The 21,658-nt window shown below is 41.3% G+C and overlaps 1 protein-coding gene across 1 annotated transcript in view; it reads right to left on the reverse strand.

The window, feature by feature from the left end:
• Nucleotides 1–1,119: 1,119 nt before the first annotated feature.
• The window catches only part of adamts6 (ADAM metallopeptidase with thrombospondin type 1 motif, 6), a gene marked incomplete at its 5' end in the record, with an annotated part of 66,963 nt that continues 46,424 nt past the window's right edge, over nucleotides 1,120–21,658 (reverse strand). The window contains 6 exons of the mRNA XM_081613425.1: nucleotides 1,120–6,556; nucleotides 8,796–8,952; nucleotides 14,112–14,288; nucleotides 14,376–14,580; nucleotides 17,439–17,568; nucleotides 21,330–21,468. Of these exons, the coding sequence (XP_081469551.1) occupies nucleotides 6,447–6,556; nucleotides 8,796–8,952; nucleotides 14,112–14,288; nucleotides 14,376–14,580; nucleotides 17,439–17,568; nucleotides 21,330–21,468 (918 nt within the window). The remainder of the gene's footprint in view (nucleotides 6,557–8,795; nucleotides 8,953–14,111; nucleotides 14,289–14,375; nucleotides 14,581–17,438; nucleotides 17,569–21,329; nucleotides 21,469–21,658) is intronic.

Genomic DNA, 21,658 nt, shown 5'->3' on the forward strand with positions numbered 1-21,658 from the left:
TTAGCAAACACCTGAGCTCATTATAGGAGCTACATCTCAGTGAAATGCTGGTAAAAATGTTGTTAAAGGGTTAATAGAGGAGCCATGTTGTGATGATTTCCTGAAGGAGGAGTTTCAGAAAGAGCAGTTCTTAAAGAGGCAGAGGTCCAACTTCAAGGCATTAAAAGAAATTTAACTTACAGCATTTTTATAACTGAAGTTAATATAGTTACTCAGTTGTGCTATAAAATAGCACTGTGGCTGGAAAACGCACTACAGCCCCTATAAGTCAACAATTCCTTAATATTGATGAAAAAGTACTTGTTCCATTGACAGATTGTTTCATTTATAGTATAATCTTTCAAGTGTGCTAAGATATTTGCAATAGAAACTAGAACAAAAAGTACTTGGTAAGATTTTGTGTCGTTGAAGTGGCTATTCTTGAAGAAAGTCTGTAAGCTGCAGCAAAACACTTTAGACCAGGCCTGGCGATTAACCATCTTACACCACACCAACCATAAACATGCAGCTGGAGATACAACAAAAACTGACTTTTTGCTACCATTTCACAATAGCTGCGTTTCCATCTACGAAAAAAAAATTGCGCAAATTGAAATTACGAAAATATATTCGCTCAGTGGAAACACTGCAATGTGTAAAAAATGTTTTGGAATAAAAAAATTTTTGCACTAGGTTGAGGTGTGTTTTTGGCTGTTTCAAAAGTAGGGTATTTTTCAAAGCTGCAATGGGAACACTACACATCACACGAGTCGTGTGACGCCATGTTACTAGTGGCGGAAAAGATTAAGACGACAGGAAGTGGTAGGAGGATGATGGCGCCACGTTATTTTTAATGACTTTAATGACCCTTGAACAAACTTATTCATAGTTCAACTACATTTGTTACTTATCTGGAGACAGCACAATTACAAAATGTTCTCTTTTGACATTAGCCAAATATTAACTAACTTTTGCGCACATTTTTAATGTAAACGCAGCTAATGACGCAAGATGCATTTTTGTAATAATTTATTACATAAAATCCTTATATGAAGTTTGTGGCAAAACGTGAAACAAATCAAGGGGTGTAAATACTTTTACGAGGCACCGCAAATAATGAAAAGCTACTTACAAATGCCCCTCTGTAAAAGCTCTTTATTGTTTCTACCCTTTAAAAAAATGGCGAAGAGCTGCACCACTGCACTTTTTTCACTATGCTTAATTTCAGTTTGCATGCAGTGAAATAAATGTACATGTGAGACACAGCAATAAATTAGCACATTATTAACATCCGAAAAGAAAAGACAAAAGTAGTAACAGTTTACCAACATTAATACTGAATATAAAATAAATGCAATTAATCACATGACGCTTATCATTTCTGTCGCGATTTCAGGTACAGAGACGAGCAACGCGACATTCAGACACCCAGGTTCACAGCAATGAGTACCAGCTAGACTGAGTTCAAATCTTCGGTCTGTGATGGCTGCTTTCCCCCACAGCTGGGTCAGTCCGTGCAGAAAATGCTTCTCAGCGTCCTCGCTGAGGTTTCTGCGGCTAATAAAAAACTGTTCGACATCGTCACATGGAAGGTGGCTACCAAAAAAAAAAAAAAAAAAAAAGTAGCAGCAGCAAAAATCAGCATATCGTCGTTAACAGCCTCAGAGACGTCTTCATGCACTTCCTGTGTTGGCGCTCAGATTTGTCCCCTCCGTACCGCCATGTAGCGTTTCAGAGGTGTTCCCTTTCACACAAAGATCTGTTACATCCGGGCAAGCGTCCATTTTGGTCAATTGGACGAACAGCGTTACCCTTTTTGAACAGCAAACGTTCCCAGTGTGAGGTATAAACAAGTAAAAAGAAAACAGAAAAAATAAAACACGACCAGCATTTACCAGCAGAGATATTAACAAGTATCAACTTGTCTTTTTTTTGGCTCAAACTTTTAACTTTTAAGCACACTGGAGAGGGGTTTGAATGGAAGCACCTGTTGATAGCACCAGAAGCCTGGGAAGGCTCTAAGTCAGGGGTCCCCAAACTATGGCCTGCGGGCCGGATACGGCCTGCCTCCACATTTGGTCCGGCCCCCTGAACAATACCAGGGAGCATTCAGATTATTTTTCATCTACCGTATTTTCCGGACTATAAGCAGTTTGCATCTGGATTTTTCTTCGACCACCAGGGGGCTCCTTAGCAGGAAGTGAATCATTGGAAGTGAATCATTGGAAGTCTGACGCCAACATTGAGCCCACAAGCAGCAAAATGAGTCAGAAACAGATCAGATGTCTTTGAAAAGTTTCTTTGCAAAGGGGAAAAGGCTCAGAGAAAAGACAGGAGAATGGATTTATCCCGGACCGGTAGGTGACTCCCACATTACAAACCCGCTCTGCGTAACATGCAGCGACCGGCTGCTAATGAGGCAATGAAGCTTCAAGCTGCTTTGCCACGTAGAGACCAAGCAGACTGTGGATATAAGCAACACTTCAGGTGTTATTGTCTCCCATCACTATCAGATGGAACCGTCTCGTTGCAGAGAAACAAGCTCAGGGCTCCCGTTAGTCATTATCGTGAGTTAAAGTTAGTTTTTGTGGAGCTTCTGTTATTTTGAAGGGATATGTAAACGTTACCATAGCGACCAGTCAGAGAGCGTTTGGGCAGTGGTCGAGAGGAGATGAGTAGAGCTTGTGAGTCTTAAGTCTGGTTTAGACGGAAAGATTTAAGAATTGTCGGCCGATTCTCCAAACCTCTGTGACCACAGAGCTGATAAAAGTCCAAAAGGTTAGATCGGTTCGTGTCTCCAAGGCAGGAGCAGCACGAACTGATTCCAGTCATGAACATCGAGATTCAAGAGGATAATCCAGTAAAACCTCCAACATAGCGGGAATTTAGAATAACCAAACACGGATGACGATGTAGAAGCAATAGTGATAGTTTGTGGAGTCATTTTGTCCAAGTCTTGACCTGTCCGCGGTAATAAAAAGGTGGACCACTGATTTAGCACATGCTAGTAGCAACACGAAGGATCAGCACTTTTACTGTTACAGTTATCGTTCGGAAACTACCGTAATCAGTTCTGTTAAATCTAATCTTGGCAACTTTTTCTTTTTCAACTTAATAAATGTGATATTCAATTGACCTGTTATGACTCAAATTTTGGGTGTCCGCCCCCCTCTGCTGCTGCTGCTGCTGCATCATTGTGGAAAACCTGGAGCGACAGAGATATCTGTGGCTTATATTTGTATGTTTACTGGTTAAAAAAACTAACAAAAAAAAAACAACAAAAACTTTGGCGTTGTGGCTTATAGTCCGGTGTGGCTCATAGTTCGGAAAATATGGACTGTAATCCTTCCTGGATTTTTTCTGTGAAGAACCCAGAGAGGGTTATTTGGTTATTATTTATTTCATTAATAGTGTTATTTCCTGACTTGTTCTGTGAAAACCCCAGAGAATGTTATTTGATTGTGCTTTCTGGAAAACAATACATTTTTACATTTAGGCTCTCCTGCAATCGTCACACTTTTTCTGTTACAAACTGACTCTGGCCCTCCACTAGAGAAGGGGAAAGTTATGTGGCCCTCACAGGAAAAAGTTTGGGGACCCCTGCTCTAAGTCTTGGAGGCTAGAAGGAGGAAAAAGCTTTAAAAAAAACAAAACAAAAAACACCAGTAAAAACCAAGAAAAAAATGGAAATGTATTTTTCTTTCTTTGTGACAAAGACGAGGAAAAGAGGGAGTCACTTAAAGCAATTTTTTTAAGCCAAGTTCTGTTATATCTTACCAGATGTATTGGGAGGCTAACCCTAACAGCTAAGCTAAGAGGGGCTGACACAATGATGTTTGAGTAAAAATCATTAGCGTTCACTGAAACCTAGTGAATATTCTTGCTTTTTACACCGCTTTATGTTTATCATGATTACTTTAAGAGGAACTGTGTTTCACGCAGGAAGATTATTGGTGGTGCGCAACCTCTTCCTTCATTTTCCCACTTAGATAATGACTAGCTTCCCAATAACTAGCCGTGAAATGGAAAATTATTAAGAGCTTAAATGTTCACCTGAAGTTCTGTGACATTTTTTGAGACGAGAGTTGATCTCAGGACAGAGAAATTTGCTTCGGTCTTTCAGTCCCCTCAGACAGCGTTAGCTTTAGCCTCTGGGTCTGCTAATCTGAATTCATGCTAAACAAAGTCATTCAATTCCAGTTGCAGTTCCTCTGCAACTGGAGTTTTAATATTTTATCAGAACCTTGTTGAAAAATGGCTCGACATTATGAGATCATTTTCACTTTGTGTAATATTTGGTCTTAAAAAAGATTAAAATTAGGCTGAGCCAATCACACTAACATCTAAAGCACACCTCTAAATCTCACTGTGGAAACTGGAACCTAATTTGGAGTGGTGCCCCACTAAAGCAACTGCGATGGGTTTTGATCTTTGTTAATTTGAAGGTTAACATTGTTATATTACCTAAAAATCATGAATGCAGCTGGACACATCAAGACACAGGGAGGCTCGGATTCCACAACACAAAAAGACAAGCCCCAGTAACCAACTGGATGCTGACAAAGTCTGGAAATCTAATGAACTTTTTTATTGAACCTACAATTATCCAATTTGCCAAGGATTTCACCTGTTTTTCCTGACTTTTGGAAGAGGTTTCTTGTTATTTCTGCATTTGCGTAGCAAATTATTTGGAGTGGCTGCATCTTATCTGAATCTTTTGGTACTAAGTTCAGGGAACTTTCAATCAGAATGGGAACCTTCTGTGATTGAGGTGCATATGATCTGGTCAAAAGGGATTCACTATACATCGAATGGTCTAACACACTAAGGATTCAGGAATGGGTTGAGTTTACAAAGATTACCCTGAGTTTACAACAAAAGTAAACTCAGAAAATGTTGAACCAATGCTCCTTAACAGAGACCTCCCCAGTTCCAATAACATCCAAAGTCCTTAAAGTGTTTGGTGATGTTGGGAAGACATTGCAAAATGTGAGGACCACTGCCACTACTCAACTTCTTATGCTCCTATTTCAAAACCATCAAGAACGTTCCAAACCACAATTTCATTAACCGGTGACCCATGGGTAGTTCCCAGAACCGTCTGGTCCCACACCATCCAAACAAATGTAACAGTAGGCACTCTTGATGATGCCACATTAAATTGAGCATCGGTGATACATCTGACATTCCTCTTTGTTCAGTGAGATCTAGAGGTGTTGATGTCCACAACTGCAAGATGCAACAAAGCTGGCATTTAATTTTCAAAGCATAACCTTATCTAGATATGGCTTTTTCTCTCTTATTCTGTTTTTAATGACTCAATTGGAAGAATAATGTGACCTTTTACAAAAATGTTGCCCAGTTTCTTCCCAGCTTTTACTGAGAAACTGTACCACTTTGCAGAGTAAGAGAATAATATCCATACCGTTACTCAAACGAACAAGGTGCTTCAAACGCATCCTCAAAATGAATCCCTCACTCATGAGCTGTGCTCTGATTGAATAGTAGTTGAGTAAAGGCTTCTTTACTCAATGTTTCATGTGGTCCAGGCAACATCAGACAGTCTATCTGGGGTTAATGTGAAATTCTGCCCTACTGAGTGACGCTGATGCACCCGTCTGGGCGAGAAGTAATGGATGCTCCTATAACCATGTGTTAGCTTCTGGTTTTAGATTAATATCATTTATAATACACAAATCCGTACAGTATACACAATTCTAACATGGGTTACAGTATAATTCCATTCCAGCACACAACGTTATTGATTATAAACTCAATCACATTACATTCCCTTCCATGGCAGTAGGCTACTGTTTGACAGAGACATCCGAGGACGCTCTGTTTGGAGTTGTACAATAAATATACAGTACACACGGGTTCTTGACTATGTCTGAGCTGTAAATTGGAGTATTTACATGGAAAAAGTGCACCAAAGCCAAACGTCACCCCAGCACCTTCTCAAAGGCGGGAATCCAACAGAGCAGCTCCCCTCTTTCTGTGTTCGCCTCGTGGGTGTGTCGCGTGTGGAGAGATGCGTCCAGCCCTTTGGATTTACACCACAACAAAACACGCAGGAAGACTCACGATGATATCATAGATTATTATTATAATAAAAATAATATCATCCCACAGTTGATCTTCTAAATTCCACTTCACAGAAGCGAAAAATAAAAAAAATAAAAAAAAGGAAAAGTTTCTTTCAGCGCTATGGGCCGAGCAGTGGTTTGGTTTCCACCAGGAAGGAGGGCAGGACGAAGGGCTCCGACAAACAGGGAAAGCCTTTTCTTGTTTTCATTCAGGCGGCAGCTCTGCTCTCTTCTTCTTCCAACACTCAAGAACTGAGCAATTTTATCATCCCTCCTATTTTTTTTTCCACTTTTCCTCCTGCTCAGTGCTTTATCCCTCCATCTTCTTTGCCTTTGTATCCATGTCGTTCTTTATCACTACTCATTGCTTTTGCGCCAGGGTCAGTGCCCCTGGCAGGTCTTGCAGCACATCTGTCTGAAGTAGCCTCGGCTGCAAAACTTGAACTTCAGCACCAGTGGGCAGTAAGCCACTTTGTTTACATCTTTGCATTCTGTGGAAAAAAAAAAAACAATGTTTGGTTATTGAGAGGGAACAGCTTTCATCAGCATGTAAGCCTTTTAAATAGTTAACCAGCATACACATGTTTTTGATTTTCAGATACAGCTGACTTAATTCAGTCAGTATGACAAGGATGTGAAATATCAGCACACAGAAGGTTGTTCAAGCTTAAAGGGAAACTGTGTCACTACGAGCTTGTTGGAGAAGCAAGTACATCCTCAGAAGCTAGTTCAAGCTAACTAGCTAGCCCTTTGGACATACACAAAAGAGAACCAAACACAACAACATTGTTCAGTGTTGAATCCCACTTATCTGAACATTTTCAGTTGAATTAAAGCGCTAAAGTAATCAAAAACAGACAGTGCACGTCTGAATAGCTTGCTAGCTTAAACCACCGTGATGACGTCCAACAACCTCAACCTTTTTAGTGAAGTTATTGTTGATAATAACTTCATAGAACCTCACTTCAAAGAATATGAAATAACCCTTTACTTCAGAACTGGCCAAGACATAATTGGAAAATCTTCTGTTTCCACATCAGCTGGTTATTAAAACATTATCCCACATGTTAGATTTAGGCTGCTATTTTGTTGTCTCTGTCTTTTATCCAGAGATTAGCAAAGAAATAGACTGGTGACTGAAACTGGATGAGATACAGCTTGACCAGCCGATTAGAAACTCAAAAATGTGACCTTTTTACCAAGCAAATGTAGCATACCTGCAATATGCTGCGTTCAGCAAGAAGGGGACTCAAACAAAGCTACTTCATCTGACAGTGACTACTTCATTCTTCATGAAGAACAAAGTGTGTTTATTTTTCCAGAGGCATGTTGACATCACATTTAGGCTACACAGGTAGCATAGCTAAACTTCAGCACGTGATAATTTGCTATACTTGCTCTGTGGGGTTTATTTGTACCTATCTTTTTTTTTTAGGCCGGAAAAGGAGATGTTTGTCATTCATCTACACCCCCCTTGGGAATGTTTTTGTCGAATGAGCAGAATTGCCCAACTCTGCAACTGGAAATGTACAACGAGACACTCATTAGGCTAACCATGCTAACTGTACTACATGGTAGTGAAGTTCTTTTGTGTTTAATTTCAAACATTTATGAAGCCAGTGCTCTCTTACATGTTGGAACATCACATCTGCTCCTAACATACACAACTACTAATCAGAAAAGGTAAACAATATCATTTTGTAATTATAATTAGCTAAAACTATAACTCAAAATGGGCTAGTCAGCATCAGTTGCTCAAAACCTTACAAAACCAGAAGATTTGCTATAAATCTCTGATTGGTGCACCTCTACTTTTTATCTTATGATCAGCTTATGCTGAAAATTGACTCTAAGGTCGCTAACTACCATTAAGTGTTAATCCACGAAAGCTGCAGGAAGAATTCAATCAGTGGAATTAACCTGTGAAATAGACTAAACTATATATTTGATACATGTTTTATCTACATTTTTTACCCTGATTGTTGCAGGTGTACTTAGACTTAGAGAATGTTCTTCTATTGGTCATAGTTGAGTGAAATTACCAGGTTTAACACTTAAACTACAGTTAGTTTATGCTAGTTTATGTGGAGCAGCCCTGGCCTCAACAGAACAAAACTCTGCAGCTACACTTGGACACAGAAACTAGGACTGAGACAGATCCTGGCCTCGCTCACTAACTGGGCTGACTGCCATTTCTGGGTTACACACACACATACACACTTAAAACTCCTGCTGGATGCCAGACAAGCAGTGCTCTAAATGCCTTATCACGATCAGAGTGTCTTCCCTTATTAGGCTTTGGCCCCTGCCTCCTCAGAGCCAAATGAAACGAGACGTTGCCTCACTGCTCTCCGTAAAGGAACAATTAGCCTACAGCTAATCCCATTAGCCAGCCTGTAAAGGCTGCTCACGTTTTCCATTCGGCCTAATCGAAAGCCCCCTCTGTACGCATCCGAATCGCCATCCATCATGTGTAAGTGTATATGGAGGCTCGAGCTGTTTCGCTTTGACCACGAGCCAGCATCACTGGAAAGATTAATGTAGCTGGCAAAGTGTAGAGGTGTGTGTCATCCAGGAGTGTTTGGTTCACAGCAGAACTGTGAAGTTGAAGACAGAGATGGTTTATAACCCTTTCTGCTCGGCGTTTGGGCAGAGAGCCGTTTGGTGACCGAAAGCTTTCATTCTTCTTCCGTGCGCCCGTTGCCGGACTTTCTCGCCTGGCGGTCTTACCGTCACTGTTGGAGTTTGGGATGGCGTCGCACTTGCTCTCACACTGCTGCATGGTGGCGGGCCGGAGGGAATCTGGACACTCATTGGACATCTGTCCGGTGTAGGACAGGCAGGTGACCGTCCTCATCTGCTGACCCAGGCCACACTGAGCTGAACACTGAAACAGAGTCATCGCAGAGTATCATCAACGATGATGGTAAAGAATTCCAGGACCTTAGCATGTAGAACTAAGCGTTGTGTCAATCGTCCAGTGAGTGGTGGACTGTAACGGAGTACATTTGTTTCAGTGTATTTTTTGAGTATCTTTACTTGAGTATTTATTTTGGGGAACTTATGACTTTTGACTCCATTACATTTCTAGGAAGTTTGTCGCCATTTTGTTTTGGCTAGATTTGTAGTCCGCTGTTGCCGTTTCTCTTTACTGAAATGCAATTGGCCACAAGCTGTGCTCCTCACGACAAGGGGAACCAATCACACAAAATTTTAGACTAAAGTTTTCTGTGTTTAGGTTTTAGAACACAGACAAATATTAAACTATGACAAACAATGAATAGTTTCCTTTGAATGGAACATCAAATATTTGTGGGGAAAATAAAGTAGTTGGTGGTCTACTTTATTGGCTTTATTCTATGCAGACATTGCTTAATGTAAATGCTAAAACTAGCTTTTAAATGACTTAAATTTAGTGAACATTGGGGCTGCACAGTGGCGCAGTTGGTAGAGCTGTTGCCTTGCAGCAAGAAGGTTCTGGGTTCGATTCCCGGCCCCGGTCTTTCTGCATGGAGTTTGCATGTTCTCCCGGTTTTCTCCGGGTACCCTGGCTTCCTCCCACAGTCCAAAAACATGACTGTCAGGTTAATTGGCCTTTCCAAATTGTCCCTAGGTGTGAGTGTGTGTGTGCATGGTTGTGTGTCCTGTGTGTCTCTGTGTTGCCCTGCAACAGACTGGCGACCTGTCCAGGGTGGCCCCCGCCTCTCACCCGGAACGTTAGCTGGAGATGGGCACCAGCACCTCCCGACCCCATTAAGGGACAAGGGTGAAAGAAAATGGATGGATAGTGAACATTGTTGACAAGTCATTAGGAGCACCTTTGGAGGGTCTAAAGATTCTCACATTACTGGTTTACAGCTAGACTCCATAAGCTGCAGTTTATGGTCGGATGGAGTTTTGCTGGTTTTTGCGAGGTACCTGAAAACCTCCACCAGTGTAATCTAAAGGATGGCAGGTTTCAGGAACTGTTCAAACTTGGTTCCCAGTTTACCAAGACAAGCTGTTAAATATCCACCCAGAAAAAGAAAAGAGTGTATGCAGGTGAAGAGATGCCCCTCGCTTATGGACAATCATCTTTGTTTTTTTTTGTAACCTTTGTTTCAAAGTTACATGTTGTAAGATCTTTCCACCCTGGAAAGAATTTCTTGTATTCAGAAAAGCAACACACAAGTATCTAATAAATATTATTAATCGGGAACCGATTCCCAGAAAATGAAATATTTTATTAAAACAAGCAAACTCTGACGGCATGCGGGTCAAGCTGACTCTGACGCTGATCTTCTGGAGGTAACTAATGAATGTATTGGTGAGATGTGACCCAAAGTGTTTTTTATTTGTCTTTTTTGGACTAACCTTTGTCAATGTGCCAGTTATAATAAAAACTGATGTTTGGCCCATTAAAGTCCTCAAAAGAAACGGAGAAACAAACAAAGGCTAATAAAGCACAAAGACAGGAGGTGCCAGCTCACCTTTGACTTTATTGCAGTAAACAACATTTTCCTACAATGAAGCAGCTGAGGTCGAACAGCACATCTGTGAGCGAAAAGTATTACCGGTCTTGTGTTTTCTGACTACGCATTTAACATTTTATTTAGATGGTATGATAAAAAAGTGATTTTTTTTTTCCTAAAAAGGCTTCTGGTTACATTACAATTTTGAGAAAAATTGATATTTCTCAGAGTCGATCCTTTTATTTCAAAACATCTACAAATGTTTTCTGTTTGGATATTAAGGTGAAAAATGTCAACATTCTGAGATCAAAGTAAGAATCATCCATCCATCCACATCCATCTTCTTCCGCTTCATCCGGAGTCAGGTCGCGGGGGCAGCAGCTTCAGAAGGGAGGCCCAGACTTCCCTCTCCCCAGCCACTTCTTCCAGTTCCTCCGGAGGAATCCCAAGGCGTTCCCTGGCCAGCCGAGAGACATAGTCCCTCCAGCGTGTCCTGGGTCTTCCCCGAGGCCTCCTCCCGGTGGGACGTGCCCGGAACACCTCACCAGGGAGGCGTCCAGGAGGCATCCTGACCAGATGCCCAAGCCACCTCAACTGGCTCCTCTCGACGTGGAGGAGCAGCGGCTCTACTCTGAGTCCCTCCCGGATGACCGAGCTTCTCACCCTATCTCTAAGGGAGAGTCCAGCCACCCTTGCTGCCCGACTTGCTTCCGGCAATGCTGACCAGACTCTGACACCGGTCATACAGGGACCTGACAGCCCGTATCAAAGGGCCCGGTACCCCATACTCCCGGAGAACCCCCCACAAAGCCCCCCTGGGGACACGGTCGATCGGAGGGGTCATTCCTCCCAAACACGCCTCTCCAGGTCTCACCGTCATTGCCCACGTGAGCGTTTAAGTCCGTCAGTAGAACAAGAGAGTCCCCAGGAGGGGAACTCTCCAGTACCCCCTCTAAGGACTCCAAGAAGGGTGGGTAATCTGAACTGTTGTTCGGCCCGTAAGCACAGACAACAGTCAGAACCCGTACCCCCACCCGTAGGCGGAGGGAGGCTACCCTCTCGTTCATCGGGGTGTACCCCAACGTACAGATGCCAAGATGGGGGGCAACAAGTATGCACACTCCCACCCGGCACCTCTCACCTTGGGCAACTCCAGAGTGGAAGTACGTCCAGCCCCTCTCAAGGAGACTGGTTCCAGAACCAGAGCCATGCGTCGAGGTGAGGCCAACTATTTCTAGCCGGAACCTCTCAGCCTCGCACTCCAGCTGCGGTTCCTTCCCCACCAGAGAGGTGACGTTCCACATCCCAAGAGCCAGCTTCTGCAGCCGAGGATCAGACCGCCAGCAGGGTCCCCTCCCTCGGCTGCCGCCCATAGCACAATGCAACTGACCCCTTTGGCCCCTCCGACAGGTGGTGAGCCCATTGGAAGAAGTCAGAATCAATATAAGAAAAAATATTAACTGAAAACAATTATGACTTTTTCTTCCGAATTCTGACTTTAAACTAAAAAAATCTGACTTTTCAAAATTAAAGTCAGAATTAATTAAAAACACTAAATGCACTTTAAAAATTAATTTAAATGTTTTTTTCTTCTTCTCACATTTAAAGTCAGAATCCTGAGAAAAAAAAGTCAGATTTCTTCTTTTTTTGCTGTGTCCCTAATCATCCTCTGTAAACATCAGGATGTGATCTCAGCAAATGTTTTTATATGATCTGGGCGTTTTACCAAACTTACTTTAATAAAATGATGCTGACTATATAGGTGCATGTGTATTTTACCTGTACTTTGTTTTAATCAGCAAAATAAAAAGAGTTTTCATCTCAATCATTTTTTCCTCAATAAAAAAAAGCTGAATAAAAATAAAAATGAATGATCTGTGAGCACAAAAACTGAAGCGGCAAAGTTTTGCAAAGCAGGTTTGGCTGCGGCTGTGAAGCGTGAGCCAACATCCTTCTTCCTGTCACCTTCAAAGATTTCATCTCCCTGAACCAGATTAGCGATCTCGCATGTCATCCCTTCCCAATTAGAGCGTCTTTATTATGGCCGGCCCTGACAGACGGCGTGCGTCAGTGATGCAGCGTATGTGGGACTTGAACTCCTGACCTTTTGGCCTCAGACATTCAACCTCTCTTTTCTACCCATGCAGGGATAAAAGCTGCCGCCTCTGATGCAACAAACCCATCTGAATCATGACATCATGACAAGGCGAACACGGCGTTTAGAAATACCACTTTCACTTTAAATTACAGATGTATCCTGCAAAAAATTATCGTGCCATACTTTTTTATTTTTTGCACATATACAGCTATGTGTGACGCACAACTTTCTGGCCTCTTCTCGCCCCTGTGAATCAGCTGTGCTGTAATGTGTTCAGCAGATTTTTTTTTTTTCAGGACGCACTCAGTCATGTCAGGGTGAGCTTGAGAATGCTACTCCTCTGTCTCTCTCCGTCCAAACCGTGTTCCTGGAAGTGACAGAGAGTCCTGCTCCGAGGCAGAGATAAACTTCAAACAGCCAGGAGGATATTACTGCCAACAATCACACACAGGCCTGCTGGAACGTTTAGACCACTGCATGCACACACACATGCGCGCACACACAAACACAAATACGTGTCACAGGAGCTCACTGTGCAACATTCAGGTGTAAATTATACAAAAACTACCATGCTTTCTATTCAAACATTGCTTAAAAATATTAAACGGCATGCTATATTTTAGAGGTTTTACCCTAATGCTTTTTCTCACACACGACAAACTTTTATATATTTTATTATGTGCATATCTGGGACATTCATTAATTTTCTATACTTTTAAGGTAACCAGTTAACCTGATATTTGTGTCTATAAAAAAAATCTGATTAATCACAGTAAATCAATATGACTAACTTTGTAAGCTCGAAATATGAAAATGAATGAAGTTATGTTTCTTGCAGGAAACCCTGGGCAAGCCCCTCCTTCTGATGCACTCCAACCAATTAAAATGCAAATAATTATCTGTGCTTTGTGTTTTTCTTTTGGTAGCAGGTAATGTAGTCTTTCAGTTCTCAACAGCAAGTAAGGGAAACTTAGAAAGTAGTAGCAAACTTATTTCAGGGGACACCTGACAGAAGATATATTTCATTTTGCAGTTCTTGGCTTGTCCACCCCTTTCTGATGCCACCCTGGGCAACTGCCCGCATAGCACGTGTCAAAAACTGTCACTACACGTTTTCAAAAAAAATGTTTAATTCTATCAAACCGAACACGTGTGAAGATTCTCTGCTTTCCAGGTTTTTATATTGAGGGAGATTTAAAGGAAGTCATTTTGTTTTAAATGCTAAATGTCCCTCGCCAATCATTTCCTACGTTCCACCTTCAACAGATTCTGGACATTTCAAAATAAATGCGACAACACACAATTTTATTAAAAGCTTTCTGCTTTTCTGTCACACGATGTCGACTATTTTGAAAGAATTTTGCTATGAACACTTTTTAAAAATCTGCCAGATTTTGTGAAAAACAGCCAAAATTTTAACAACCAGCCCAAAAACAGTTGTTTTTTTGTCAAAAGAAGGATTATTGGGTCAATCTAGCAACCCCACTCCAGCCTTACCTGTCCCCAGTCCCCAGGTACCCAGCGAGGAGGAGGGCAGCGCCCTGAGCTGCAGCGCATTCGGACCGGAGGCTTGTTGTGGCTCGGGCAGGTGGTGGCCGGGAAGGTTTTGGTCAGGTCGCTGCTCTTGCACAGGGCGATGCGGTGCTTGAAGCCGGGGCCACACTTTGGCGTGCACTGAGGCGCGAGAAGAAAACGATGTAAAAACTCCAAGATCCCGACGCCAGAGTTATCTTAAAAAAAAACTAGAAAATGTGGACTTACCTCTGACCATTCCAGAGTTACCCACTTCGGCGGGCAGGACTGGTTGTTGCAGGACTCTCTTTCGATGGGTCGATGAGTCAGGCAGAAGGTGTCTTCCAGCGTCTCCTCCTCAGTGGGGCCAATCCTCCTGATACACAGGACGGTCCTGGTCCGAGTCCCACCGTCACACGTCTTTCCGCACTCTGACCACTCGCCGATAAACCACCTGACCGAGAAAAGACAGAAGGTTACAGAGACGCTGTGAAAAAAAACAAAACAAGAAAATTACAACAACAACTTGTATAATACCTGACAAAGGTTTTTACGTTTTGGGAAATCGGCTATTCCTGTAAATCTACAATCAGTGAAACAAGCTACCTGATAGTAGCTCCAGAAGTTACTTCAAATCTAGTAAAATAAATTCTCATTAAAGCAACTTGGTGCTGTAGTCACTGAGTAATGTGTGAGTCATAAAACATAGTAGAATCAAACAGATCAATTTGATACAATGGGGTAAGCTGATGAGCAAAAGGAAAAAACCGCCTGCTTGATTTTAAGATGTAAACCTTCTGCAGCTTTTATCAGCATTTCTGTTTTGTTGGCATTTAAAACAAGACAATCTTCAACAGAGCCAGTCACCAACTTATAATTGTATGTCATCCACATAGACATAGGGGAAAATATGGAACACAACAAGGCAGCAGAGGCAGAGGAGAACATTTCTCTCCTGATGGAGGATGACCTCTTGTCCCATGATAAATCCAATTAAAGAAATGGAAGTATGATGCATGAAGACGACATTTTGTGTAATTTTGATTTATCTTTATTGTGCCCTGACTCAATGCCCAGGCATTCCTGATAAACCTGATTGCCTTGCACCCGTTCTCAAAAGTTTAAGATTCATTTATCAGGGTAACATCAGTAATTTAAAGTTTGTAACTTTATCTGTATAAAAAGTTTTTTTTTAAAAAGAGACGCTATAAGGTTGGCAAATGTAGCAAGTCTTATAAAGTGTAAGCTAGAATCTCAACAACACGCTAACTCCTGAAAGTAAAAACATATTATAAAACTTACCAAAAAAAAAAGAAGTTCAACACTAATTAGGACCTTGTTGGCCATACGTAACCACATCGACATGAATGATGTCAGTAAGCCGATCGTGGCTACGTGGCAGCCAGCTAACGATGAGCGTGCTTCAGTGTTCGGTGCGTCATATCGCGGACTAGAAAGCTGCTTTTGGCCTGGAGAAAATATGACATTCCTGTTGAGCTCTGTCTGCACGCTAAAAAAATTATCATAAAACAACAGCCCTCCAAACATTTTCAGCCAATGAGATATTACATCATCTGCTGGAATGTACACAGAATTAACAACTTGTTCAAACATCTGTGTCAGCTTTCATTAGCAGAGCCCATAAAACCTGGTGATTCTAAAACAATGATGTTTATAGTCTTCTTTAGCAGGCCTTGTCTGACTCGGTGAGGGGTTGTTTGCCTTCCTTAGCAGAAACAAATGTCATGTGTGCACCATAACTCAGCACAGAAATGCAACGCCACAGCTTTAATCAAAATAGATGCGACGCGGCATGTCTGAGTTTTCGGCGAATACAACTGCGGGTAATGAACGCGTGTACTTATCCTCCACTTTAGTATCTTCCAAGCCTTTTGCCCTTGTTCTTTGTATTACAGATTGGACAAGGTGTCAGAAACATTTCTCAGACAATTTTAGTCCATATCAACATGATGACATCACATAGTTGCAACAGATTTGTTGGCCGCGCATTCCTGATGCAAATCTTCCACTTAGCCGCATCCCGGAGGCTCTCTGTTGGGTTGAGATCTGGTGAATGTGAAGGCAACTGGGATCTAGTGAACTCACTGACATTCTCAAATAAAAGACTACAAAAGAGACTAAATTCACTCGTAAACTGATCAGGGCTGTCAAACGATTACAAATTAGTTTGTCTGATTAATTGCAGGGTAGCTGTGAATTAATCATGACTAATTAATTGTGAAAAAAAAAGTTTTTATTAGGGGTGTCGATTGATTAAAACAAGATGTAGCAGGCAGAACATGGGATAATTTCTCATGTCTTTGATGCTTTATCATTGCTCGTGTTTTTTTATTTGTTCAAAGCAGTTTAGTGTTGCTTCCGTCGTGAAAAGCTGCACGTTGTTTTGTCTACAACAGTAATATAATTTCGCTGTTCTTCCTGTGCTTCCTCTGTCTTTCCAGGAGAGGAAAGACAGAGGAGCTGTCGTCAGAGACCGCTCTTATAAGAAACGGAGACGGAAATTATGTTCGAACGCAGCGCAGATTACGTCCAAAAAGTACGCAACTTTTTGGACGTAAATTGTCCAAAAAGTAAATTGTATGCAACTTTTTTTTTTACAACGTAAAAAAAAAAGTTTACGTTTTTTTTACAACGTAAAAAAAAAGTTTACGTTTTTTTACAACGTAAAAAAAAAAGGGTAAAGAAGAAAAGCAAATTAACGTAAGAAATTTTTTTAAAAATGAAAGAAGTTTATAATTACGTCAATATAATAAGATAAAAATAAACCCTAGAAAAAGGTCAAAAGAAAATGGAATCATTCATAAAAAAGGGATAGTAGATAGTAGAATAAATATTATGAACTGTTAATCCTCCAAGAGGATTCCTTCACACCATATTTGTTTGGTTTCTGTATGCTTTGTGGTTTGACGTTACTATAAGATTTTATGCTTCACTTTTTACACCTTTAGAAAATCTGCAAGTGGGAAACCTTACAAAATGCAGCCATCTTGTGAAACAGCTTCTCTGGCATCACAGGCCCAGATCACCAAGTTATCAAAGTCAAACTAGCATAACTGAACTACTTCCCTTGCTCTTTGTTTTTGATTAGTTTTTTACTGACCTATGAAACGTGAAACCCTGGACCTTGTTATCTAGTTGTAATGTTGACAATTAGTAGCAAAACATTGAATCCCAATCGTTTAAAATTTCGCACGTCATGTTGACAACTCGACAGTTGAAACCAATAGTAGTCATTGGCACCTTGTGACCGAAACCCAACCAGCTGATATTACAAGCTCAAACATTACGCACTCTGGAGGACATGGCTCGGGGTTGCAGTCTCTCAGGTTCTCTGGCGGTTTGCTGTCTGGCTCACAGTAGCTGTTCTGCACCACCGAGTTGTCGTCAAGCCTCTTACACACCACCTCCTGCTTCTGGGAGCCTGCAATTGGGAAAAAAACAACAAAAAAACAAAACAAAAACAAAAACAAAGATCAATACAGCACGTCTGTCCTTCAGATACACGCCAGGCGCCGTGTTTTTGTATTGTTTGCATTCTGCAATAGATCCAGACATGTAAATTCCCAATCCTTTGCGTGATATGTTGGCAGATGGCTTTTACAGAGCAGGGAGCTCTTTACTTTGGCTCCTGCCAGAGAAAACGAGGGCTACCGTATCGGTGTCGCACCGTCCACTGTGTGAATGCATGTGCAATCATGTGTGTGTGAGTGGTACACTAACCTGTGCTGGGTCTGTTTGGACCCTCAAGGGACATATCCGGCGTTAGACTTGTCTGGCAGATGTAATGAGATATGGTTGTGTGTGTGTATGTGTGTGTGGGTGTGTGTGCGTGTGTGGGTGCGCGCGCGTGTGTGTGTGAAGAATAGGAAGTCTATCCATCTGGGTTCTGAGTGAAACACAGTTAAGATGAATAACCCAGGCCTTGTGGTTAAACAGTTTCAGTTGTAATGTGTCAAAAACTGTTTGTTTTGGACATATTATTGGTTCAGTGACATACTAAATGCCACTTAGTGATTCCTTGAACTAGTCCTATCAAAAGGGAGAATGATTAAACCCCATTTTGCTAATTTAAATCCCCGTACAGTCAGAAGACGCATACATTTGGCTCAAGTTACAAAGTTCTGATTTACAATACAAAGTGGAGTTTAGGAAACAGGAAAGCCAAATGTGCTTCCCCACAGAAAAAAATAAATAAAATAGCTCTGCAGTCGACTTGGAAATCCTTCCCCAGAATAACCCACAAGCTTACTCAGTCATGCTTTTACAAAATATTACAAACCCAGTCCAGGCCACTTTTGACAACTGCTGCGTAGAAGCGCTATTTATTGTTACATGAGATCCATATCTTTTGAGCTAAAAGCTTTGGATTTGCTATTCTTGAGGCCACAGGCAGCATTTCACTGTGGTTTCAGACTGAATGTCTGATTTTGTAAGACGGGTAAAGCGGTCGCATCTCTGCGCAGCACAGCTAAACCAAAAGCTCATTCACAGAATGAATTTTCATTAGTCTGGATCAAATCAAACATTATAGTCCCTTGGACTATAAAGGAGCTGTTTGAGATCCCTGTTGAGGCTCACATAGAAGATAACAGTTGTTATCTTTTATATTATTTTAATAATCAAATCAAAGCAGTTTCCTCTACATACTGCCAAACTACATCAATGCCAAAAGAAGTTCAATATTATGTATTTTTAAGAAGTACTGGCCCTTTAAGGACATTCCTAATCTCGACATGGCCCAAAATGAAAATGAGTTTGGCACACCTGAACTAGAGTCTAGATAAGAGTCTAGAATAATTAATGTTTTTGTCCTTTAACGCATTTGCAAACTCTAAATAGGCTTTTAAGGGTTGCTTTTGGAGTAATGGCTTCTTCTTCTCTGAGCCGCGTTTCAGGCCATTTTTCTGGCAGTTGCATCAACTTCTCAAGAGAGCATGTTTTTCTTGAATATCTCTGTGAGACAATCCAGGACAGATGGACGGATTACATTTTAGGGAGAAAGGGAGCTAAACTGGGGTCATAAAGTTTGAAAAAAAATAATTAAAGTTGGGAAAAAGAACAAACAAAAAATATTATTTTGAGATTGAAAGATAATATTGAAACTGAAAAAAAATCTTAAAAATTAAGATTTGAAATTTAAAAAATGTTGATAAGAGTTTTTTTAAGCTTCAGATTTTTTATTTTCCAGTTTCCAACTTTTGTCTCTGTTGTGGAATCACAAATCGCATCTCACCACAAAAACATCTTGAATTTGAAAAGTAGTTATGAACATTTTTTTTTTGTTTTCTCAAGTTCAAAATACTTTTTCCGTTGCAAATCTTTAGGACCATTTTTTTCTTCTTTTGGATAAACTTTAAGGCCCCAATTTAGCCCCATAGACATCTTTGCAGGCTTTAGAACACCAATTGTGAAGAACAGGGCACCAGCATCGTGTTGATATTTGCTGAATAAGGAATTGTTACTCTTTACAAAACAGAATGCTATGAGGAATGAACAATATGTGGAAACATTGAAACAACATCTTTAGACATCAGCCAGGCAGCCTTCTCACAGCTACAGAGTGATGGAAGAACACAAAAGTAAATTTTTTGAGTGGTTACAACATCGCTGAGCTGAAAATGTGTGTGTGAGCAAGACGTCCTATGAAACTGACTCTGCTTCATTAGTTCTGTCGAGAGGAATGGGCCAAAAATGTGATCGAATCATTGGGGGGATGCTTAAGAAAGAAACATTTACAAGGCAATACAAGAAATTAAAAAAATGTATGCAAACTTCTACATTTGAAAAGAGAATTTTAAAAAAATCACTCTTTGTTCTGGGTTTTAGAAAATGCAAATGTGCACAAAACTTTGTCGATGTTCTGCTAATGTTGAAAAAACACAATTTTACAATTGCAAAAAGAAATGCAATTGGGAAAAAAATTGCAATTAATATGACACGTGAGTACCGTATTTTCCGCACTAAAAGGCGCATCGGATTATAAGGTGCACCTTCAATAAATTGCCTACTTTAAAACTTTTTTCATATATAAGGCATTATAAGGCGCATAGAATAGACGCTATGGTTGCCACCCATCTCGTATTGAACCTGTATGGGACAAAGGTCCCCGAGTACTTTATATAGTAGGCTGCCTCAGTCATTGTTCCACTCACAGTTTTGGTGTTGCAAAATTGTGCCCAACTGCTTTCTGGGTAACACAGACCAACCGACGCGCTGCCACCACAGTCTCTGTCTCTCTTCCCCCGAACTCCCGGCTTTAAATGTATAGGGGCTGGTCCCTTGGTAGCCCTAGTCGAAGCACCTGGATGAATATCTAAAGCTACTTTGTTGACATAAAGAATGACTCTGGTCGGCGAGGAGAGCCTTCCACGACTGGGCCGGTGCGTGGCCGGACGATGGTGACCCGTCTCCGTTCGTGCACAGCATGTTGGTGGAGAACGTGGTGCTAAATGAGCTGCAGACGACCCGATTCTAGACGGTCGGTTTTCATGTCTATGGATAGGTCATTCAAACTTTATTAACAAACCAGTGTTCTGACAACTATCCCAGCATGCACCACGCGCTTTTTCTTCTACGGGAAAATTGAAGCTGTTTACCGCAGTTGCTAGACCTGTTGTGGCTCAAAATTGGTCCATATATAAGGCGCACCGGATTATAAGATGCACTGTCGGCTTTTGAGGAAATTGAAGGTTTTTATCTGCGCCTTACAGTGCGGAAAATACGGTAAGTTTGTTCAGGAGATAAGTCATAAAAAAGAATATAACGACACTGTCCTCCTGCCCTTCCTGTCATCGTCGTCTTTTCCACCAGTAGAAACATTCAGTTATTGATCACGTGATGTGAGGAGTGTTTCCTTTCCAGTTTTGCGAAATAAACTAATTTTGGTTCAATTTTGACATGTTTCCATTAAGCAACTTTAATTTCATAATTCCAATTTGTGCATTTCTATGGTCAATGGACACAAATTAGTGAGAGTCTCATTTCACAAGCATGAATGTAACAAATGCATGATATGTATTCATTTTTTCCACCGTTCCAAGATGTTTGACGTGTCAATCAAAATGTAAAAAGTGCGAAAACTACAACATTGGACATTTTACCAATTTTCTGACATTTGGCCCCGACATTCTCTTGCAACTGAAACGCTTCACATAGAAATACAAACAGTAATCCCAGGCTTACCGCCAGCGCAGGTAGCCGAGCATTCGGACCAGGGCGGGTGGTGCCAGGAGAAGCCCACCTCGTTGTCGCCGCTTCCTGTCCGCTGGATGGGAACGTTGAACCTGTAGCGTATCCCCAGGTTCTCTTCTTGAAGGAGAACCTGCAACAACAGCAGGGAACAAAGAGGTTCACTTAGTTTCTTAGACTCGCAGTAGACATTTACTGGAAGTAGAAATGTTTTAGAGAACTAGGAGGGATGAAGTCATCGGCAGTAAGAGAAGGACTAGCGTTTCTGCTAGTTTAGATCCATCTGGATGAACATTGTTTGGAGGAGTAAAATGGTTATTTTT

The sequence above is a fragment of the Poecilia reticulata genome, chromosome 12 (assembly GCF_904066995.2).
Source record: "Poecilia reticulata chromosome 12, P_reticulata-male-v2, whole genome shotgun sequence".
NCBI classification, from domain to species: Eukaryota; Metazoa; Chordata; class Actinopteri; order Cyprinodontiformes; family Poeciliidae; genus Poecilia; species Poecilia reticulata.